This window comes from Daucus carota, chromosome 6 (assembly GCF_001625215.2).
Source record: "Daucus carota subsp. sativus chromosome 6, DH1 v3.0, whole genome shotgun sequence".
NCBI classification, from domain to species: domain Eukaryota; kingdom Viridiplantae; phylum Streptophyta; class Magnoliopsida; order Apiales; family Apiaceae; genus Daucus; species Daucus carota.
The window spans coordinates 39,386,627-39,410,735 of record NC_030386.2 but is presented as its reverse complement, the minus strand read 5'-3'; the positions used below and the strand labels follow the sequence as shown (position 1 = coordinate 39,410,735).

Sequence of the window (24,109 nt, the reverse complement as noted above, 5' to 3'; positions counted from 1 at the left end):
ATAAATTATATAAAATTTATTAAAATCTCCTTACATTTTGCTTGGATGTTTGATCTACCATCTGCGAATCTAATTATTGCTAGCCGAATTCCCTCCGATTTGATTATAAATTTCCGTTCTATCCTGTTTACCCTCCACAGAACACAAGCTGCAAAAAAAATCTAGGGATCTTTTTAAAAATACCCATCTGTAAACTTATTTTTTTTAAAATACTACCATCTTTTTCATTGTTTTTAAAAATACCTTTTCATAAAAAAAAAATTCAAAAATACGATTTGCAACTTTTGCAACCTCATTTGCAACCTTGGGCGGCGTAGCCGTAAAAGTTGCAAATGAGGTTGCAAAAGTTGCAAATGAGTTTGCAAAAGTTGCAAATGAGGTTGCAAAAGTTGCAAATAAAAATGGAAAGGTGCAACTGTTGCAACTGCAATTGCAACTAGTTCAACTGAAAACTGTAAGTTGCAAAAGTTGCAAATGAGGTTGCAAAAGTTGCAAATGAGGTTGCAAATGAAGTTGCAACTGCAGTTGCAACTTCATTTGCAACCTCAGTTGCAACTAAATGCAACTGAAAACTATATATAGTTGTAAATGAGGTTGCAAAAGTTGCAAATGAGGTTGCAACTGCAGTTGCAACTTTTGCAACCTCAGTTGCAACTAAATGCAACTGAAAACTGTAAGTAACAACAGATGTATGGTGTGCCCCTGGCGGGGCCATTAGATTACAATAGAATCAACTGAATGCAACCATATGCAACTGAATACAACCATATGTAACCATATATGCAATTACAAATCCTGATTTCAAGTTCCAGTTTTCAAATGTCATTTTCGACCTCATTTTCGGAATCGATATATATATATATATATATATATATATATATATATATATATATATATAGGGGGAGGTTCAAAAGAGACCGGTGCTCAGGGAGAGACCCGAGAGACCATATATCCCGAGAGACCATATATCTAACCGTCGGATATTATTCAATCTTGTGGTCATGAATATGAACAAGTATTTGGTAATTAATACATGATTTACAGTATAAGGATAGTATGTGGAATGAAAATAATACAATTTCTACATACACATTAAACACAAATCTTCTATTACCATATTTAACAAGATTGCAATAAATCTTGTCTGCATAACATACGTTACCATCTTTAAGTGGTTTAGATTTTGGATATATCATTTTCTTAACAAAGTTTATATCTTCATTAATGTCATTGATTACTTACCTTATAATTTGTTTCAGTTCCATTTTCTAATAAGTTGATGCGACATGACTAAAGTTAAATTGTTCAGTTAAGTGATCGTGTTCTTAAGATGGTCATTGAATCCAAAATATGTCTCTGTAAGTTACACCAAAGAGAGTATTAGTGTTCCGATTAATGTTCTCCGTTGAGTTCATAAGTAGACCCATAATTGAATATTGTACTACAATTTTTTTTAAGGCTTATACTATAATATTTAAATGAATTTTTACGGTTGAACACCAAAATAAGTCTTTTATAAGATAAGTGAAAATGTAAAGAAATATAAAAAAAAAGTATAAAACTGAAAAATAATAATATTGATCGGAAAAATACATAAATTTTATATCAAAACGATTAATAATGTAATATGCAAGTTAAATTTATCTAAAATATACCATAATATATATTGTATCGTACAAAAATTATATAAAATATAAAATATTGATATTTTAATTTAATTGTCCTTCTTTTATTTGTTATAATAAAGATACATAGCGAAACACCTAAGAGAATCTTAAATTTTAAATCCACATTATTAAATATTATTATGTGAAGTAGTCACAATTATAAAATATTCTCATAAGGCGAGTGAAACACTTAAACGAATCTTATTATAAAATATTTTTTTAGAGATTCTTTAAGATGTTACGTAGTCATATAATAAAAATACGTGTTTTTTTTAAAAAAAATTACATTAAGGAGATTCTTTAAGGTGATTAATATGGAGATTCATTATGGAGTTCTCAAATACTAAGGTTCTAATAAGAGATCTAGCAACATTTGTATTGCTCATAAATATTTATACGAAATATTCTATAAATTGTTGGTGAAGGTAATAAGAACAATTACATATTATTATTTAAAAAAATTAAAATTACAATGATACCAACAAAGTTCTACTAGTAATATTTGCAAAACCTCTTGTATTTATTACCATATTTTATTTACTAATTTATACTTTTTTCATATCAAATTATTAATTTAATTTTACAAGATTTTTCAAGGTGTTCCTTGAACACATGATGAAAATTTCATGATTAAATCTCTTGTATTATTTTTAATAAAATAGAAAAGTGGTTGAAAGGTGGGAAGATATTATTGAGAGATTCCTTAATGTGTTCTTGAAGGCAGTGTTGTGAATTAAATTTTTTTGTTTAATTTAAGTTTAATTCCTAGTTTTAATAATTTTCAATACATAATAAAATCAACAATGTCTTTTACCATCAATTAAAAGTTGTCAATATTTTTATAAAATTTTAGATATTGATGTTAAAAAATATAAATAAATAAATATTTCAATAGAGATTCAAACTAATGTTTCATAAATTTATTATTATTAAAAATGTGAGAAAATTTATCTGGAGTTTTCGGGAAGGTGAAAAGAGTTTTTAAAAGTTTCTATTAAAGATTTAACGTTTTTATTTATATGAAAATTTTATAACGTGTTCATGTCACTGATAAGAATAATTTTTTTTAATATTAAAATAAAAATTATAATAATATCAATAAGGTTCTACTTGTAGTATCAGCAAAATATCCTGTATTATTGATTTAAAGTAGAAAATCTCATTCGTTCGTTACCGTTATAGTATATTTTACTCACTAATTAATACCTTTTTTATATTACACTACTAATTATTTTCATAAGATTCGTAAAGGTGTTCCTGAGACGGGCGATAAAGAATTCCGCGTTCAAAAATCTTGTTTTATTAAGATGGTTGAAGATGGCAAGATTTGATTAGAAGATTCCTTAAGGTGTTCTTGAAAATAACATAATCTTCTAGGACAAATACAAATTTATATGAGTGTTCTTTAAGAAATTTATATGAGTGCTTTTAATATTATTCTGGCAAGTGTTCTATTAATTTTTAATATTATCATGTTTGCTATATAAAGTGATCCAAGCTATAGTATTGAGTAAATATATTCTTTCCAAATCTGAAAAGATAATTCAATCTCAAAAATAAGAGCACAATATCTCATTTCCAAAAATAAGAAGATTATTCAATCTATACAAAAATGCACAAAATATTCTTTCCGAATCAGAAAAGATCATTAAATCGCTACATAAAAGCATATTAATAGCTTCCATAAATACACAGCTAAGAGAGATTTGAAATATAAAATATTGCCTCCATTAATACGAATAATTACCGTATTGCCATTGTGAGATGTATTCAAGATAGTATAAAAATACTAACTAACGGATGGTCCAGATGGAGTCTCTTAGGTCTCTCAATACGAAGAGTCTCCCTAGAACTCGACCCTATATATATATATATATATATATATATATATATATATATATATATATATATATAGGCTCATGATCAAATAGAAACCACTCTTAAAATGAAAACTAGAAATCAATACAAGTTAGTGATATTCTCAGTACTATTTAGTGATATTCTCTTTAGGATTTAGTGATATGCGTTGTAAGAATTAGTGAAAACTTGCAGAAACAGCCCAGAATCTCTAGATTTGTTACATAAACTGCTCTGAATCTCCAGATCTGTTCACGTTTTCGATTCAGATGATGGTGACGGTGGTGGAGATGGTGGAGGTGAAGGTGGAGATGGAGGAAGGATGATTGTAGCGGAGGTTTGGGCGGCTTGAAGTAGGGGGTTAGAGCGTTGCCGGAATAGTGGCGGCTCCGCCACGTTTTGAAGTTGAGCCGAGGTGGAGAAAGAAGTATGAACAGGGCTGAAGGAGGTTGAAGTAGCAACCAAGATGGGGATGGTGAAGATGGAGGTGGAAATTGTGTTGTTAGAGAAATAATGGAGGTGGAGATGGAGGTGGTGGATATGGAGGGGGCGGGCGGCAATGAGGTGGTGGTGGTTATGGAAGAGGCGACGACGAAGGTGGTGGCAGTGGCGGATGTGGAGGTGGGGTTGGTGAAGATGAAGGTGGGGTTGGTGAAGATGGAGATGGAGATGGGGTTGTTTATGAATTTAGTGATATTTTCTTTAGGATTTAGTGATATTCCAGCTTGGTTTTTAGTTTCTAGAATAAGGAGGTTTCTATTAGAGTAAGACTCTCTATATATATATATATATATATATCGATTCCGAAAATGAGGTCGAAAATGATATTTGAAAACTGGAACTTGAAATCAGGTTGCAACACGGCTGGCGCCGCCTGGAGTTGCAGATGAAGTTGCAAAAGTTGCAAACAGTATTTTTGAATTTTTTTTTTATGAAAAGGTATTTTTAAAAATAATTCTGGAAGGTAGTATTTTTGAAAACAATAAAAGAAAAGGTAGGTAGTTTTATAGATTTCCCAAAAATCAATATTTATAAAATTTCGAATGAAAGTCAAATATTGCATTCGCGGGGAATTGGGATCCGGTTTCAATGACTTCGTACGTAACCGAAGTCATTTTCGGCATAGACGATTTACAACCTAGATTAAAAAATATCAGAATAGGGAGGTTACAAGAGAGAATCATAAACCAAACTAGAGGGCCCCAGCTTTTAGTTTTGCAGAATTCTTAATTCTTATTTTATTTATTTATTTATACTACAAAAATAAGGACAGTCAACATCAAGCCATTTCAATTCACGTCTCTCTACAAAATTCTAAATTTTAACATATCACCCATGTTCTAGATCTTGGAGTCTTGGACTACTTCTATATAAATAAATACACTTCAAAATCAATTTCCACTTTAAGTACATTTTAATTTTAATACTTAAATATCTTTGATATAAATATAATTTTGAATTGTTATGACAATTCCTCGCTCACACGTTTAGGAAATGATTTCCGTTATAAAAATCAAAATTAATTATAAAAAATAAAAAAGAGACCAATCTATATGCTCAGATATTTTTAAAAAAAATATTCAATATTAATAATTTGTTTTAAATTTTTTATTACCTAAAATTTTTTATTAAATCAAAATTGATAAATTTTTGGTTTTAAACACGGGTCGAAACGTATTAAATTCATAAATAAACCTAATAATTTCATTTAAAACCCGAGATAAACCCCTAATTAAACTACACCACACGAAATTACCAAACTACCCTCCGAACGTTACAAAATCCTAACTCATGTGCTGGCCCAGCCAGTAACCGCCCGCCACGTCACTCCTCATGACACGCCATCCCACATCTCCCCCTATAAGAAAACATCCTCGTCTTTCAGACCCGTGAACACAGACTTCTCTTCCTCTTCAACACACACACAAACACACACACTCACGGTGTGTTCTTGAGTTCTTGCAGCAATGGCGGCTAGGTCTAGGGTTGTGATAAGCGGCTTTGTAGTGCTGATGAGCCTGGCTTTATTGAGCGGATCGATTTGCTCGGCCGAGGAGGAGAGCAAGGAGAGCGTGGTTGACCATGTGTTGACTCTGGATCATTCCAATTTCAGCGAGATTGTCGGGAAGCATGAGTTTATCGTTGTGGAATTCTACGCTCCTTGGTGAGTTTTTCTTGTGTTTGATTTTTGTTAGTTTTGATTATTTAGATCTGTTCTTGAATAAAAGCTTATAATCTTGATTATGAGCGAGAGTCGAATCCAGAATCCGATGAATTATGTGATTTATGCAATCTCTGTTCTTGAATAAAAGCTTATAATCTTGATTATAGTCGAATCCAGAATCCGAGGAATTATGTGATTTATGTGATTGTGTTTTGATAGCATGATGGTGTGTTTAATGTCGAGGTTTTTTTTTTTTTTGCATTTGTTAATTGTTTATAGATCTGGATTTTTTTATTGATATTTTAGAAAAAATTGTTTTGGAACATGTGGTTTTTCCTTTTTAAAAAAATAAAATTTAACATATATATTTTTCTTTTACACCCTTTAGTCGGGCCCATTGATATCTCAAAATTCATACAGTACTACTAACTACTAAAAAGTTAGGTAGAATTATGTAGATAGCTGGTTGTATTTGATTATGTTTTTTTTTGTTTGGGTAAATAATTCTTTTTAAGAGAATGGTCAGATGTGATTTAAAAATTGTTTTTGGAAAACGACTGTTATTAATTGATAAAGCTTCAGTTACTTGGTCTTTGAATACTTGGGGTTAATAAATGAGATGTAGGCTAATAAATCTTGTTCAGCTTAATTATATTTTCACTTTGCTTTTAACTATCACTTGATCACCAGGTTTGTTCAGTTGAGATTAGATTCAACATCTGCTATGTTTGACAATCATATTAATGTTAAATCTTGATGTTTTCTCTCTTAATTACAGGTGTGGACATTGTAAAAGTCTTGCCCCGGAGGTATGATTTCGAATCTTGAATGAAGGGCAGTCACCTTTTATTTATGTAATACGTTTTGTGATGATTTGCCTGATGTTTTTGTTTGATTTGTAGTATGAGAAAGCTGCATCAGTGTTGAGCAGTCATGACCCTGCGATCGTTCTAGCAAAAGTTGATGCAAATGAGGAAGCAAACAAGGAGCTTGCAACTCAATTCGGTGTTCAAGGTTTCCCCACTCTTAAGATTTTAAGAAATGGAGGGAAACTGTCACAAGAATACAAGGGTCCTCGTGAAGCTGAAGGCATAGTTTCTTATTTGAAGAAACAAGTGGGACCTGCCTCTGCCGAGATCAAATCTGCTGAAGATGCCAGCAGTCTTATCGATGAAAAAAAGATCACCCTTGTAAGCGCTCCTCGTGGTTATTATCTTTATCTTTATTTGATTCATCCCTGTTATTCTGGTATAATTGAAGCGAGCGTTTTGTTCTAGATTGGGCTGTTTCCGGTCCTGTCAGGTGAGGAATTTGAAAACTTCACTGCGCTAGCTGAGAAATTGCGTTCTGACTATGACTTTGGTCACACTGTGGATGCCAAATTCATTCCCAAGGGTGATTCCTCAATCAGCAAACCAACACTTAGGTTGCTCAAGCCATTTGATGAACTCTTTGTTGATTCTCAGGTTTTACACTAATCCCTTAAATTTGAAGACTTATAAAAGCTGTATAATCCCATTCTTAAAACTAATCGTTACTTTTGAGCTTGCAGGATTTCCATGTTGATGCTATGGAGAAGTTTATCGCAGAAAGTGGTGTGCCCACTGTGACTCTTTTCAACCAAGACCCAAGTAACCATCCATTCCTCGTCAAATTCTTTGACAGCCCTGATGCCAAGGTACATCCATTTTCAGCTTTCTGCAGTAAGATGACATAAAGTTTTGCAATCTTTAGTCTTTGCACCTTCCTATCTTGGGACAAAATTTAGGTAAAACAGCACACGGACATTTGGATATATACTTCAACACTAAGAGTAATGTATATGGTAATATTGGTTTATGGATATGAAACCTAGTTGCCTGCTTCTGCCAAACTAGTTGGGGGATGCTTATTTAATCTCTTAAGAAGAGAAACTGGTAAAAATGCGAAGCCACACACAAGAGCCCATGCACATATGTGAATACATCTATGTACATATGTGTTTAACTTGTTACATCTTGAGGTTTGTTGTTTTCTTAATTGCAGAGTTCACTTAAAATTTCATTTTTTGTGCTGCAGGCAATGCTATTTTTGAACTTCAGTACAGACAAGTTTGATGATTTCAAGAAAAATTATAATGATGTTGCTGTTCTCTACAAAGGAAAGGGACTAAACTTTCTTTTGGGTGATCTTGAGGCCAGTAAAGGCGCTTTCCAGGTCATTAGCTCATTATCGATTTTTCAGCTTTGTACTCCCCCTGCCCCATAATCACCAACCTTGTACCTGATTAGCATTTTTGACTGGATATATAAAGTGACATGCTATTGTTGTTTTTGAACTAGCAGTATTTTGGGCTGAGTGAAGATCAGGCACCTGTCATTCTTGTACAGACTAGTGATAGTCAGAAATATCTCAAAGGAAATGTGGAAGCTGATCAAATTGCACCCTGGTTGAAGGAATACATGGTATGTCTTAGTTTCATAGTTATATGTTCCTCCTTTTTAGGGCAAAAAGGGTGTCTGTCATCTTTTATTGTCCAACTGCTCTATCCTTGAGCAGAAGCTTTTTTGTCTTGGGTCAATTTATCTGTTTCTCTGCCATGTTTTATATTTTATTCTTGCTTATCCAACAACTGCACCAACATTCTAGGATGGAAAACTGAAGCCATATGTGAAGTCAGATCCTATCCCTGAAGTTAACAATGAACCTGTGAAGGTGGTTGTTCGTGACAGCATTCAAGATGTGGTTTTTAACTCCGGAAAGAATGGTATGTGTTTTGTGGATATATCATCGTTGCGTGCCTTCTTTTTTCTCTCGTTACCATTTTTTATGAGATATAAATTGAGCTTGTGCCTAAGACCCTGGAGCTGGCTGTTCCCGGTATTTTTTATGATTGTTTCCAAAACATGTCTACCTGTAGTTGATGTTTAGTGTCCCATACTTGCTTTTTTACCCTTATCAAGTTTTTCGCATATCATCATCAATATCTTTCCAAGTCAGCTTCAAGTTCAAGTTGGTGCAGAAAAAATATTTTTGCTATAGCACATGTATACTGTCTTAACCTGATCTTTTTCTGAATCCCTTCCAAATAGTTTTGAGTTATAAAATTGGTATTGACCAATACCATTATACACCACCTCTGGCTTGCTGACAGTTGTATGTTTTATTTTATTTTTTGCTCAATTCACTTTTTCTTCTCCTTTTTATTTTACTTGCCTTGCCATTTGTATAGATCTACTCCGTATTTAAATTTTATGTGCATTGAAACTTACCTTTTTACTGTTTCTATGTTCTTACAAATATCAATAATTATATTTTATGAAAATTTTGCAGTTCTGATAGAGTTCTATGCACCTTGGTGCGGACACTGCAAAAAACTGGCTCCTATATTGGATGAAGTTGCGGTCTCTTTTGAAAATGACGCTGATGTTATAATTGCGAAATTCGTAAGCTTGCCTTCTGCACTGAAGCTTATTTAGCTGCTTAACAGTGATTGCCTACTCTAGTCTCCATCCAATCATCACTTCCTGATATGCAATTCTTTCTTGCCTTTGTAGGATGCGACGACAAACGATGTTCCCAGTGAAGTTTTTGATGTTCAGGGCTTCCCCACTTTGTACTTCAGGTCAGCAAGTGGAACAGTGGTGCCATACGAAGGAGATAGAACAAAAGATGACTTTATTGAATTCATCCAAAAGAATAGGGATACCAATGCCAAGCCAGTCTCAGTTAAATCAGAAGAGTCAGCTGCTAAATCAGAGTCTCCGAGAGATGAGCTATGAAGAATGCAAGTGAGTTTCAAATATTGCAACATTCGTTTACTAATGAAAATTACTGCATTATTATTACCTTTGTGATTAGCTACCAGAAGTTGAATAATACCGCACCCTCTCACTAAGAAATACACTGATACACTGTTAAAATTGCGGGGAATGGTTAAGATGCTCAATTGTTCTGTTACTTGAGGAATTTGACCAATTTGTCACAATATATGATAACTGTTTTTTTTCTTTTGGATAATGCAGTTATACCTTGATGAGGTGAAACAGAGGAAGAACATAGCGCAACATGAAGGATTAAGATATTTAGAGTTCAGTAGAATGTATTTCTTTTCCCTTGATGAAATAATGTAGTAAGCCTTGTAACTTTTTGTAATGGTATTAGCCTTAATTTAATACACATCACTTTGGTTAGTTTTTTGCCTTTCTTTCGCCGTAATGCCTAACGTCGGTTCTTCCTTTTTGCCGTAACGTTAAACGTATAGTAATGTCTAATTGCATTAATTAAACGTATTAGTTTTGGTTTAAGTAGTGTCTGATTGCATTGTTATATTAATTTGAAGTTGTCGCGTTTTCTGATTGAATCAAGAATTATGTACTATATATATTATTATTATTATTATATATAAAGGAATGATATAAGAGCTTTTAGGAGATGCTTCCTCCTTTGAGAAGCTCGACTACCGCGAGTGATACAAATTGTGATAGATTAGTTAAGTTATGCTCTATATTCATTTGCAAATGATAAATGAGTTAAATTATGTTTTGCTTCATTTAAAGACTCGAGTTATCACAAGTGAGGCAAACTATCACAACTGATGCAAACTATGATAAATTACGAAAATTATGCTCTACCTAATTTGAGGAGCTCGATCTATCGCGGGTAATGTAAATTCACTTGCAAATTGTAAAGGAGTTAAATTATTACTCTACTAAATTTGAGAAGCTCCATTTATCACAAGTTATGCAAATTATCATAAATGAGTTGAATTGTTCACTATTCATGCAAGTATCAATTTAGTAGTTTGAATGTAAAATACTTGGATTTATATATGAAAATCATGATTACAGAAATTAGGAATCGGAACTAATCGATTGAATTGCCGATTCAGGATTTATCAGGAATTTATCAGAGATTTTTAATCAAATCTGAATATAGTCTGTAAAATGATAAAATACTTTTTAAGAATTAATCAAAGATTTTGAAAACACTGCTAAAATAGTCAAATCTAATTACATACAGATTTATTCAATATTTCGTTAGGCATTACAGATGATGCTTACAGACAGATGTAAAAACTCTGTAAAAAGCTGAGCTTCAGAGCCATATTAGTCAAAAAATTACTCGGATCCGGAGTAACTCTGCTGCCTTGTTTGTACTGGAACTTCAAATTCTCAAGTAGATTCCGCCTTTAAAGTCATAGCAAATTCCACTACAGATGTCTAAACAATATTTCCTTTCGGCTTTGATCATATAACAAAAACAATATTTTTATAAAAAAAAATCCTGAATAAAAAATAACATGAATTTTTATCTTTCGGACAAAAAACCAAATTTTAGATATGTGGTCAACCCTTCAAAAGACCATTTATACAATCTAGTGCACAGCTTATTTCCTCACCCTTTTTTCTTTTCTTTCTTTTTTTTGAAGAGCTACTTGTCATCATCTCTTGCATCAACTTATTTACTTATTTCCATCGTTCCATGCAAATGCAAAAAACAAACACATACCAATAATATTATGAGAATCAAATATAAATTACTAAAAATGGGGAACTAAGGCCACAACATTTGTGTGTATGTGTGTATGCATGTAAACAATCAATTTTTGTACCTATTACCCTGATGTAACACGACACTAAAATAAACGAAAATCATGAACAATAAGCATTATATTTTAGAGTATTAATCTGCATATAATCAATCAATTTCACTCTATAATTCGACATATGAACAACTAACTTTTACATGATAATTATACATGTATAAATAATGGAAAAATCAATTGTTCACATGCAGAACAATAACGTAACATAATACATGGAACAACAGAATGATCAATCCAGAATGACATAATAGTATTGTAGTGCCATATATTACATAGAGATGTGGGAGAAATGTATTTGATGTGCACTCTTCTTTCGGTGAATTCTAAAATTTGAATATGGTTTACTCAGAAAAACTGCCCATATGTATCAGTTTTTAAAATTCAGATAAAAAAATCTGGACCATTCATATGTGTCCTCAGCGTTCTCCAATTTTTTTGTGTTCTCATTAAAATCATGCCCAACACACACACACACACACACACATGTGTGCGTAGGGTCGCGCTTAAGAGGGAACCAATCTTTAAAATGGAACCTTAGAACCACTAACGTTCTGCTACAGAACCCTAAATTTTAAATAGGTTTCCAGGATCCAAATCTAAATGCATGTTTTTTGCATCGTTGTGTATGTTCAGAATTTTTTTAAAAATATAATACATAAACACGACACTTTTTACATGTACAGTTATGTTGCAGAACCCTTATTAATACTAAAAGGTTCTATGGGTTCTAAGAAGAACATGACCCATATTAAAAATTATTTCAGCAACTACAATGTAACGATATGGCCAATCTTTTTAAGCATATACATAAAAAAAAAATATATATATACTGTACATGTGTCTAGTTATGAGTAGAAGACTAGCAGGCAGTACAATGCAAATTAAATAATGAAATGACGATATCATAAACTCACAACATGGATTATTGTTTCTCTAGTTACTGGCAAAAACAGTTAAATTAAATGACATTCCAAATCTGCTTACAAGGATAAATTAATTCAGAAAACGTAAACTCATATGCAGAATACAAGAATACATAGGATACATCATACATTGATTAGAAAAGCTTCACGTTTCATATTTGAGTTGTTACTTTAGAAAAATTGCATATACTACAACAAGAGAAAGAAGGAAAGTGGTACTTGCATATACTATCACAAAGTTGAAGCACACCAGCTCCTTAAGATTAATCAGGGATCCTGCTTACAAATTGAAGTCAGGCTGCATGCTGTGTCAATGGAATGATCACACTCATTGGAATCTGCAATAGAACAGACACTTGGAACAATACAATTATTTTCTGATGAGAGCAAAAACAAACTAATGTAATCATTATTTTTATTGCAGGAAATTTTCAAACAAGAACTTATACAAACTCCGGAGAAGCACGGAAGATGATAGAAACATATACAGAACAATGAGTGCTGCCAGGTGGAAAGCCACTCAAGAAACATCTTCTGTACTGTGTGTTATGAATTGTTTCAATGTATAGAAGATTTTTATAAGAGAATCACGGTCTTATAATTCAAAATATATATCTGCAAGTAACAGCTGACCAGAGCTATTATATACTAACTAAAACATAAAATACAACATAAATAAGCGCACAACACATGCCACCGTGACTACGATATTGTTCAGATCATGTCAAACAAAACTATAATTACAATCAGAGAATTCTAGTCCAGAAAGATAGGAGGTCTCAATGCCTTTTCAGATCATTTAGACAGTGCCAAACAGTTTTGCAACGTCATGGAATGTATTTGATTTACTGATTTGTTAGATTGCAATTATTATACGAATCACCATCCTACTGTTCAACCAAAAAGAAATCAAAACGAAGCTATTACAGGACATGAGGACAGGAAAAAGATCCAAACTTCTTAATTACTAATAATTATACTATACCACCTAACAATTACATATAACTACACAACAATCCTGGTTTCATCCGTTCTAGACACAAGCATGTACACAACATTAGCGAAAATATTAGGCGAAAAGGACTCCAAAAAAAAAATTACTTTGTTATTACCACTTCTAGGTGATGCAAAGCTTCAAAATCACCGGTACAAGATACTAGATCAAAAAGTTTACAGAATGTTATAAAAAATATGTATGTTCTCCACCTGTTCCTTGTAATATATTGTTTGACAAAGATGTGTCAAAGTAATAATTTAGTACAGCTTGTGTGTTCAAACCCTCTCCTCATCATCTCTTCTGACCATCTTCTAGCTTCAGATTCCATACCGAACTTGGCAAAACCATGTACTATACAATCATAAGTCATTCTATTGGGCTCAAGCCCTTTCTGACGTAACCTCCTAAATAATGTGCAAGCATTTTCCATTCTGCGACCACTGGGTATTCTTTTAGCCATAATTACCCTTCTAATTAATAAATTGTAGGTGAAGGTGTCCAGTGGAAACAACTGCTGAGTAACTTCTTCCAAGTCCTCGATATCTGGAACATCACTGATGTAAGGGGAAAATGCACGAATCAGCCCACCAAGTGCCCAACTGAAACTGGTGGTGTTATGTCTTGATCGAATCCAGTAATAATAGAGATTTTCAGCCTTGAAAGAATGTAACAGGAGCAAATTACCGATAAAAGTTGAAAGAGGTCTTCCATCTCTGATTGTGTCATCCACAATATTTACCACTTCATCATATTTACTGTTATTGCAAAGGACTAGCACAAGCTCCTCATAACATCGCAGACTGGGTGTTTCTTTGTTTCTCCTCATTTCCTCAACATAGCTCAATGCCATTTCTACCTTATTCATCCTGCAAAGACCAATAATCAAGCATTGACCCAACTTTTTCCCAGCCTTCCCTTCTACTTTCAATTCATTAAATAATTTGACAGCGGAAGCAGTCCTTTCATTCTTAAGATAGCTCAAAAGCATATGAGTATTTGTCTTCACATCAGGAGGAATATTACTAGCTGACATCATGTCATACACTGCCCTAGCCAGATCAGGTTTTCTGGCATGTCCAGCTGCAAAAATAAACATCCTGTAAACATGACGATTCTGCCCCTGACGGGAGAGTTGAATCTCCAACATTCTGAGAAATTTCTGCTCTGGATTTTCCATATCAAATAGAAGCTCAATGACATGTTTAAATGTTGTGGGTGTCGGGTCATGGCCTTTTTCCTGCATCTCTATGAGTAATCTAACTGCAATATCTCCCCTATTCATCTTTTTAAAAGCATCTATCAAGCTCATGTACGCATGCCTACTAGTCACTTTATTTAATTGGTTGAGCTGCCCATGAAGCATATAACCATCTTCCACTCTGTTGTTCTTGCTCATAGCTGATATGACTTTGTTGTATATAGAACTAGAGGGCGCGAAATTTCGCTCAAGAGCTAGAAGAACCAAGTCTTTCATTTCATCAACTTTACCCTCTCGGCAAAGAGCATCAGAAACAATAGAGAAGGAGTTCTGCCCTGGTAAATAACCTTGAGTAAGAGAGTTCCTTAAAACTCTGTATGCTTCATTGGTATTCCCTTCAGCACATAAAGTACTTATAAGGAAATTATGCGTCGTATTACTCGTAGACAACCCAAACTCCACCTTTGAATCATACAAATGTACTGCATCGTCAACCATCCCAGCCTTGCAAAAGAGGCACAGTACAGAATTCATCGTCTCCTCATTCGGACATAACTGTTTCTCCATCATTTCCATCAACAAATCATAAACCTCCACAAGTCGATTCTTCTTTAAAAGTTTGTTTATCAACATGTTGTAACGGAACACATCAGGTCCATCCATCCCCTTCATTTTCTTCAAGATCTCCAGAGCCCCTTCCAACTCCCCAGCTCGAACAAGTTCTCTAATCCACATATTATAAGCAGCCTGCAAAGGCACCTTACTCCCCCCGAATTCTTCAACCACCTCTGCCGCTCTCTCAAACATTTTATCCCTACAGAGACCCGCCACTAAAGTCCCGATCACCGCCTCACTCAACCCCGTCCCACTCGTCACCAAATCCCTTGTATAACTCTCCGCCCTATCCCACTCCTTCTTCTTACACAAGCCTTTCACCAAAACCGCATGTGTAACATTATTCTGGTACCCCCTAAACACAATCTGCTTAGCAACCATATCAAATGCATCAAAACACCCCTGCTCAGCCAACGCATTCAACAGCACATGATAACAATACTCATCCAAATCCATCCCATGAAACCTCATTTTCGCAAACAACCTCAACGCAACATCCGGCTTCCCCGCAACCGCATACCCCATAACCAACGTATTATAGAACCTCGTCTTACAAACCCCGCTCTGCCTCCTATAACTATCCAAAAAATCCGTCATCAAAGTCATCAACTTCGCCTTACTCAAAATCTTAAAAATAGCATAAAACGTCGCCCTTGTATGCTCAAACCCCCGTTGCCTCCCCGCCCAATCAAAAAACTTCAAACACGACAAAACATCCTCCCCGCAACTCAACACATCCAACACAAACCTCTCATTCAACCTCAAATCAAGCTTCATAAGCTCCGAATCAATCACAACCGCATCATCAGTATTCTTCAAAATCACATAAATTCGATCCATCGAAGGCCTAACATACCTCTCCCTACTCCTAAACCACTCCTTAAACGCTAACACGACGTCGTGAGCTCGCAATTGATGCACATTATCATCACTACCTAAAGGACTCAAAAATGAACTGAATCTATAATTAGCATAACTAAGATCAATACAAGGCAGAGGGGATATAAAAACCCTAATTCTATTCATGCTCCTTAAAGTTAACATCACTGTAATAAATCAAACCAATCAATCTGATAAGAAATCTAGGAATAAGTCTAAGAACAAATAACCTCGGAGTCTTGAATACAGATGTTGTAAGTAAGGATTAGATTGAATTGAATGAAATTGTTTGGGCAAGAACAACTGACCTCGGAATCTGTGCAGAGATGTTTAAGGTTTAATGGAAAAATGGGTTAAGATGTTGTAAGAAAATGGAAGCGCCAAGCAGCCATGGCTAGGGTGTTGCGATGTCTGTTTACAGTTTAATTGACTATTTTTTTAGCCTTTCATTTTCGCATTTTGACGTTTAGAACTCGATAAAATGATGCACAAGTAAAATACATTTCCGGGAAAAAATATCATGTACTTATTTATTTTAAAAAGATATGTTTATGTAAATGAATTACTTCATAGATGTATTAATAATTAATAGATATGGATTTGAAATGAAGATAAAATTAAATAAATAGAAAAATTGAGTGCCTCTTTTAATACTAAAATCCACGTTACACTCAGATTCATTATACAAATATAGATCAATATCATCTCGACAAAATATATTTCGTATGATACGGAATTGATCTAAATTTTATAATAAATATTATTCTTGTTCTATAAAAAAAATATAAATTATTCTTAGATAAAAATAGTGTGTGGTATAGTGTATATAGTATATACACGTGTCTTTTTTTTATATCAATTTTGGATGTGCAGTGATCATATCCGTAAAAAGGAAAATTATTTATTGAATAATAATTGATACTTGAAGTTGAGATATATATTGTCCGTCAATTCTTTTGGTTCTTTATGTTTTGGTTTCGGTTATATCTTAATATCCTTATAAATTATTTTTAAAAGAATCTTTTATGAATTAATTTTTGATTTTTATAAAAAAATGTAAATTCATATTTTATATACACGTTAAATGTGTTACAAGTGGTGAAAATAAACTTCAGAAAAATGAAATGTGTTTCATATTTTCACAGAATATAAATATTTTTCGAACTTTTTTTTGATAAATGAGTTAATTCAATAATTAAAAAACCATACGGCAACTACATAAACAGTCGCGTCGAACAAACAAAATAAAGAAACAATCACTGATTAATTCATTTTTTTTAAAAAATAAAATCACGTGATTTGTTGAAGATGATATATACACATACTTATTTGACAATTTCTAAATATTAGCTAAATCAAGCCAATCCTCGGATCTGGAGAAATAAAGTACCGGGAAGAACGAGAAATCTGTAGTTTCGTTGAATTAGATCTACGAAAAAGAAGTCCAACTCGGAAAAAGCTTTGAATACTTAGATCCAAAAAAATAAACTAATGTAAAAAAAAATTTTATTGAAAAAAGGAAGAAAACACAAAAGAAAAGAAATAAAAAATTTCAGAGCTTTCCCCCGATAGAGATCAGGTCGAAGCCCCTACCGCTGATAAGCAAAAGAAAAACATAGATGAGAGAAAACTAGGGTTAAGGTAGAAAACTTATATTTTTTGACTTAAGTAATCATGTATGTAACTGAATAGTGGAGATTAATATATGTTTCTGGCTTATAAAAAAAAATAAAATAGCGGAGCTTATTCTACAATCCGCAAAGGTACTTTCTATCAATTTATTGATAAATTGAAAATCAATCGGAGCATTATCTTTAATTTATTGATATTGATTATACATGAATGATCGACCCATTGTTTTAAAAACCGTCTAATTTACTGTATATAGTAAATTAAATACTGTAATGATAATGAATAAAATACCGTAGTGAAAAATGAATAAAATATTGTAGTAAAAAATGAATTAATAAAAAGATCTACCTGTCAAACATAATAGGAATAAGGGATATATTATAATACAAAATATAATTTTATTTGATAGTTTGTGAATATATTAATATATATTCTATATTTAAATATTATATATAAATATAATTTTATGATGTAATATTATCTGTTTATCAATGATACCTATCGGTTAGAATTTATTTTGAAATCTTACAACAAATAATCAAATTATCCTTTTTATACTTATTATATAAACAAAAATAAAAACATATAATTGAAAATATATCAATCCAATCTTATACCTTTAAATAGTTATATTTTAAAATTTTTATAACTAAAAAAGTTATTATAAGATAAAAGTAATAATATTATTATTTAGCCAAAACAAACAGAGCCACAGCCACGGATCTGAATCATCTGATACACGCAGATAATAAACCGCACACACAAATCTTAAATCCAGAAGCACGTCGTGAAATAAACGCCGTTAATCATATCATCCAACTCTCCGATCTCGCCCAATTTGATCCGTAAGCTACCTCTCCTTCCGATTTTTTCGCGACTGCCGAAAACTTCGCTGTTCTTATTATTTAATCCTGTTAATTTGAGTGATTACTTGTGATTTCATGTTTATTTTTGTTTTGATCTGTAAGCAACTTCTCCTTTTGATTTTTACACGAGTTCCGAAAAATTCGCTATTGCGATTTGAAGTTCAAATATGTTTTAATTGTTTGTTATGTGGAGCAGGGTGATATTAAGATGAATAGATTGGGAGTGTTGTTAGTGGTGATTGTGGCTCAGTTTTCGATGGGATGGAGCTTCCAGTCTACTGCTCCTGCGTTTATGTGGTCTTCTCATCAGGATAGGTATAGTTTTTTTTTTCTGATTTGTCGTAAATTTTATTTTGCTGTTAGTATGAATTATGCGCGTGGTGGATGGTTTGACTGTGGTTGCTGTGAGAAAAAATGTTTTGATTTTAAGTCTAGTTGTGAGCAGTGTTTGTGTTGATAATTGATATGTTGGAAGAAAATTGCGGTGTGTATCTGATAATGACAAGGTTATGTTTGTTTGTGAGGATTAGTATACGATTTTGTTTTTGGGTTTGTTTAGTCACGCCTCTCACCATGTAAATGTAAGTTGGCCTTTCACTCGAAAAATGAATTAAAATGTGACTAATAGAGTAAATAAGCTACAAGTTGGGGGATTTTGTGGCGTATGTGGTGTTGTGATTGTGACTCAGTTTTCGATGGGACTGAGCTTCCAATCTACTGCACCTGCTTTTCTGTGGTCGTTTCATCAGGATAGGTATTGTTTGTTTTATTATGCTGTCTCGTAAATTTGATTTTGCGGGACTGTGACTGTGCGGATGCTTTGATTGCGTATGTTATGATAAGAATGTTAGACTTTAACTCTGTCAGGGTGTAGTATGTTTTCAGTATACGTGATAAACTGATAGGTAGCAACGGAAATTGTGGTATGTATCTGAGAACTGTAAGGCAATGTTTGTCTGCATGGATAACTTATTTTGGTCCGTTAAATTGATACTATGAACAAGTTTTGAGCAGCTTTGTTTATTGTAGGTATCATATAGCCACGTCTCTTGCCTGTTATTATAATTCAACTGGAACGAATTAAAATGTAATTGGAGATTGGTCTTCTAAATATAGTAAAAGGAAATAGAGTAAATAAGCTTCAAGTTTGGGGATAACAAGGCCAAGAAACAAAAATCTCCTGAAGGTGTTTGCTACCCATGTCAATTAAATTGGATGCAGCTGTTACTACTTACTAGTAACAATATAGATCATCTGAGAAGTGAAAGGTTGACTATTATGCATTTGATGTCCTTAATACACTGGAACAACGAAATTTGAGATGCTGCTTAGGATGTTAAATCAAGTCTATAGGTTAAAATTTTAATTTCCTTACTTCAGTTTATGCCAAATTTCCCACATATATGTGCCTGCACAAATTTTATTGTTGCTTACCTGAACTTGGGTCATTTCATGATATATTGTTTGTGTTGTGTCTCTTATATATCAGTGATGGTGTTTAATATTAAACATGCAAATGATTATATACATGTTCTGCCTTCTTTTAAGGATATTCTGTCATGTCGGGGTCCAATAGGCAGTAATTGGTTTATATCTCCATTTATTTGTAGAGCTTGTAATCTTCCACTGAACTAAAACATCACTGGATTAACAGATATTGCTGATCTGATGCATGGTGATCATTCTTTTTATTGTATTTTGTTTAGTTTTATACTATTGTACTTAATTTTGTGAAAATAGACTGCTGTGTTATATTGTGATCAGTTTCTGTGTCTATGGTTGTGTAGGATTTTTCTTCATGCATCTCTCTCTCTCTCTCTCTCTCACATTGTTATTACCGCTTCTTGTTTTTGCCTCATTCTGCTTCTTTGCACGTATTTTCTAAGTGGTTATATGGATTTGTTTATAAGAAACCAACAGGCACTTTCGTTGATGTGAAGTGAAAGGAAGATATATCATGTACTTTATATATCTCTGGTATTTCATACTTCTAATATGCAAGCATCTTGGTTTTTTTTTTTTTGGCAGAACGTTGGATGGAATAAATTACCAAACTTTATCACCCAAGGACTTGGCCAAGTCTGTCATGTCTCTAGGTGGCTGGTCTGAATATTTGGTAAATAAATCTAACCCTGTTGTGTGTATTTTATTCTTTTTTCACTCATCTAGTTACACGGTTTCTTGTATTAGAAATGGCTAAGAAGAAAAAAGATGTTATTAATCTTATCCGTGTATTACTTACTCCTTTTTCATCTCTTCAGTGCTCAAGGAAGGAATCTCATCCATCTGTAGATATTGCGCTGCTTTTTGTTGGGAGAGAGGTATTTCATGATTTTAAGAATAAATCTGATGTTTGACAACTTAGATGTCTTAAAAAAATGAACAAGTCCATTGCAAAGATGCTGTGGACTCTTTTCCCCCCCTACATATTCTGACAAGTTGTTCAGAAATCCAATAAAGATTGATATCCAGTTAATTTTCCATATGAGCAAACCAGAATTGTAGATAACCCAGAGCTTCCAGTTTAATTTATACCTAGCTTATTGCAAATGCTGATGTGATTTAAGATGTAAGAGAACAAGTGTTGTGATTTCTCTAAGCAACCTGTTAGCAGGATATTGCTGTCAGTACTATCTTTCTGTGGTTTTCTATGAGTAGGCTTTAGCAGCAGTTCCTTACTCATACCGTTGACTGTTAATTATTGGATTTCTATGTGCAGTTACAATCTTTGGATATATCGACTGCAAGTAAACATTCAGATGTTGCACTGCTTAAACTGCTCAAGGTATTAGTCGTTGAACTACACAGAGATAAATTTGTAGCTTAAAATGATGGTTAAAGATTTAGTACTGCTCCTGTACCGTTTTAAATGTTTAGTAAGTATCTATGTATGAACAGGATTCTTTCACAAAATCCAATCACTCTCTAGCATTTCCATATGTTGTTGCATCAGAGGATGAAGACACAATGGCAAGCTCTTTAGTTTCAGAGTTCGCGGAAACTTGTGGACATGCTTTAGGAGCCAGCAATGTTGCTTTCACCGAGTCTTGTTCTGTGAAGGGTGAAAACTATGAAAAGCTTGCAAACATCCAGTCAATTCATGTAACGTGATTTTGCTGTAGATTTCATATTTAATTTTTATGGTGGTCTGCTTTCGAGTAAAATGTATGTTTCTTTATTTGAATGCACAGGACTTTTTGGCTTTGAAGATGGAAACAAGATCCAAGGAACAAGCAAACTTGGTTGTTGTATGCAATGATGGATCCAGTTCCTTGAACGGACTTGACAAGTCATCAGAGAGTATGCCGTTCTAAATTATTGAAGGCTTTAGCAATACAACTACTAATGGGGTCCATTAGGACTTAACTATATGTTACTTTAGATGTATGATTTTAGTCAAAACAAATTCTCTGGCTTTATAATTATAGGTTGATTGTGCATGCAGGCCAGGTTTTTTCAGAGGTGATTAGTTCTGTGGAGCATTCTGGTGCCAAATTTTCAGCTCTCTATGTTTCAGATCCGTTTAAGGCAATCCGTTATCCTTCAGAGCGTGACCTACAAAGGTTTCTTGCTGAAGGTCCTTCAGGAAGCAAGTTATTAAATTCAACTTCATGTGATGAAGTCTGCCGATTAAAGGCATCTCTCTTGGAGGGACTTTTTGTGGTACGTTTTTTTTTTCCTTTTGCTGTTATACCTCCTGCATCAGTGGTCGGTCTACTTTTTGTGTATCAGCTGTTTTCTGGGTCATATGGTGAAATATCTTACACCACAGTTATTATCCATTGTCTATTGAATGATCTTGAATTATAGAAGTAGATTTGATAACAACAGTTAGTACTTCGTAGTTTTCCATATTTGCATACATGGTTTTTAATATATGTGATAATGACCGGTAATACATTTAAAGTTGTCAATTGCGATGATAAAGAAACTTCAGACAAACATTTTAATGAGATAGCTAACATGTCAAATGCATAGCCAAGTTGTCTAAAGGTTTAAAGGCTTGTTTGTTTACATTTTGTTTTTCTTCTGCCAACTAAGACCTTAAGACTTATATACTTGATTCAGTTTCATTTGAAGTTCTATTGCATTTATTACAATCTTAAGCTGATGGATGAAGATGCAGGAGGCACCCTTCTTCATTTCCATCTTTTCACCATTGTTCTAAGGCGAGAATCGAGATTATGATTGAACTAATTAAATGATCTCCCAATAATATGATACTCCCTCTGTCTCACTCATTTCTTAACATATTTTTTACACTGCTCGACACACACTTTAATGCGCCTACCAAACATAGTTCTATAACTTTTTTTAAAAAAATTTCTTTTTTTGAATAAAAATATAAACATTAAATCTTTATTCGGAAAAATAAAAATTTTAAAAGGTTTTGGAACTATACTTTACAGAAGCATTAAAGTGCGTGCTACGCCCCCGTCCCCCAATGTTAAGAATTGAGAGGGACGGAGGGAGTAATATCTTGATAAATTTTCAGATACACTGTCTGCACAAGTAATTCATGGAATTCTTGGGAACTCTACATAGAAAATGAACAAAATATTTGCCTTTATTAAAATTGGTCCCCATGTTCTTCAATTATGTGATAATTATAGATTTTGTCGACCTTTTTCTGGATATTGTGATCTACATTCCCTATAAGGCCCTATATTGTATATTATAAATGAGGAAAAACCAACAATGCTGATTTTTCATCCCAGTATATCCAGCATGTATTGAGAATACAAAAAATAAATCATTGTCCATTTTATATCTCTATCTAATATTTATAGGCCGGATTCCAGGGAAAGGCTTTTGTTATCTTGTAAAACTGTCTCCTGAATGATGGGATACCAAAATATATATCTTATAGAGTTGAAGACTTTAGGAAATATCTCATAAGTTAAAATATAACCTAACCGCTTCTTGGTTTGTCTTTTCAGGGGATTGTTTTGCTTATAATCTTAATATCCGGCCTTTGCTGTATGGCGGGTATTGATACTCCAACCAGGTTTGAGGCAGCGCAAGATTCTTAATCTATTGTTTCTACAAGTGGAATCCTTGTTTGGGGGCATGATCTATGCAATCTTCCAAAAAATAGTTTCGGAAGCCAGATATAAAGCTTGTAATATTAGTCCGCGTCTTTTTTGACGTGCTGTGCGAGGCTGAATTGTGATGTATATGACGAAACATTGTCATTCTTTTAATTGTCTTCCCTGCATATTTCCCGCCTTGTGGTATTGGAATTGCAGTTGCGTTTGTTGGGAACCTGGGTTCTGCTGCCTGTTGCATATTAGTGAAATAAAAGGTAGTTATAATGCTTGTTGTAGTAACTTCTATCCCAAAACCAAGTTATCTGAATTATTATCACACTTATTGTTGACCAAAGACCAAAGTAGAGGTTACAAATCTAATGTTATTACTTATTAGTGTTATTTTAGCAATTTGTTTATTGCCTCCGTTAAAAGTCCCATTTTTTTTTCTTTCAAAAGCAGCTCCTTTAAAGTCTAAACTGAAAGTTTCAAGAGAACTATTTCAAAATATAATCTCTTAAACAGACTTGCAGTGACCAATCAATTCTAACTAAATATTTTAAAATATAACTGAATAATAATAAAAAAAAATCTTATAGAATAAAATATCTATTTCAGTTCTACTTAGACATTATACTTTTAATCTCGATGAATAAATGAATATTTTCACTGCTGAGAGTAAAATTATCAGAAT

General features: G+C 33.2%; 2 protein-coding genes across 2 annotated transcripts; both read left to right on the top strand.

Annotated features, from left to right (window-relative positions):
* The first annotated feature begins 5,406 nt into the window (after positions 1-5,406).
* Positions 5,407-9,860, top strand: LOC108227913 (protein disulfide-isomerase). The gene is made up of 11 exons (XM_017403304.2): positions 5,407-5,688; positions 6,467-6,497; positions 6,591-6,878; positions 6,966-7,154; positions 7,241-7,366; positions 7,747-7,884; positions 8,013-8,132; positions 8,317-8,434; positions 9,001-9,113; positions 9,225-9,458; positions 9,693-9,860. Exons 1-10 carry the CDS (start codon positions 5,492-5,494, stop codon positions 9,447-9,449), a joined length of 1,545 nt encoding a protein of 514 aa, XP_017258793.1. The 5' UTR covers positions 5,407-5,491; the 3' UTR covers positions 9,450-9,458; positions 9,693-9,860.
* An 8,351-nt stretch (positions 9,861-18,211) lies between these two features.
* Positions 18,212-23,715, top strand: LOC108192950 (uncharacterized). Its single transcript, XM_017359497.2, has 9 exons — positions 18,212-18,364; positions 18,582-18,700; positions 20,414-20,501; positions 20,647-20,706; positions 21,105-21,170; positions 21,284-21,487; positions 21,577-21,685; positions 21,831-22,048; positions 23,326-23,715. Exons 2-9 carry the CDS (start codon positions 18,594-18,596, stop codon positions 23,416-23,418), a joined length of 945 nt encoding a protein of 314 aa, XP_017214986.1. The 5' UTR covers positions 18,212-18,364; positions 18,582-18,593; the 3' UTR covers positions 23,419-23,715.
* The last annotated feature ends 394 nt before the right edge of the window (positions 23,716-24,109 follow it).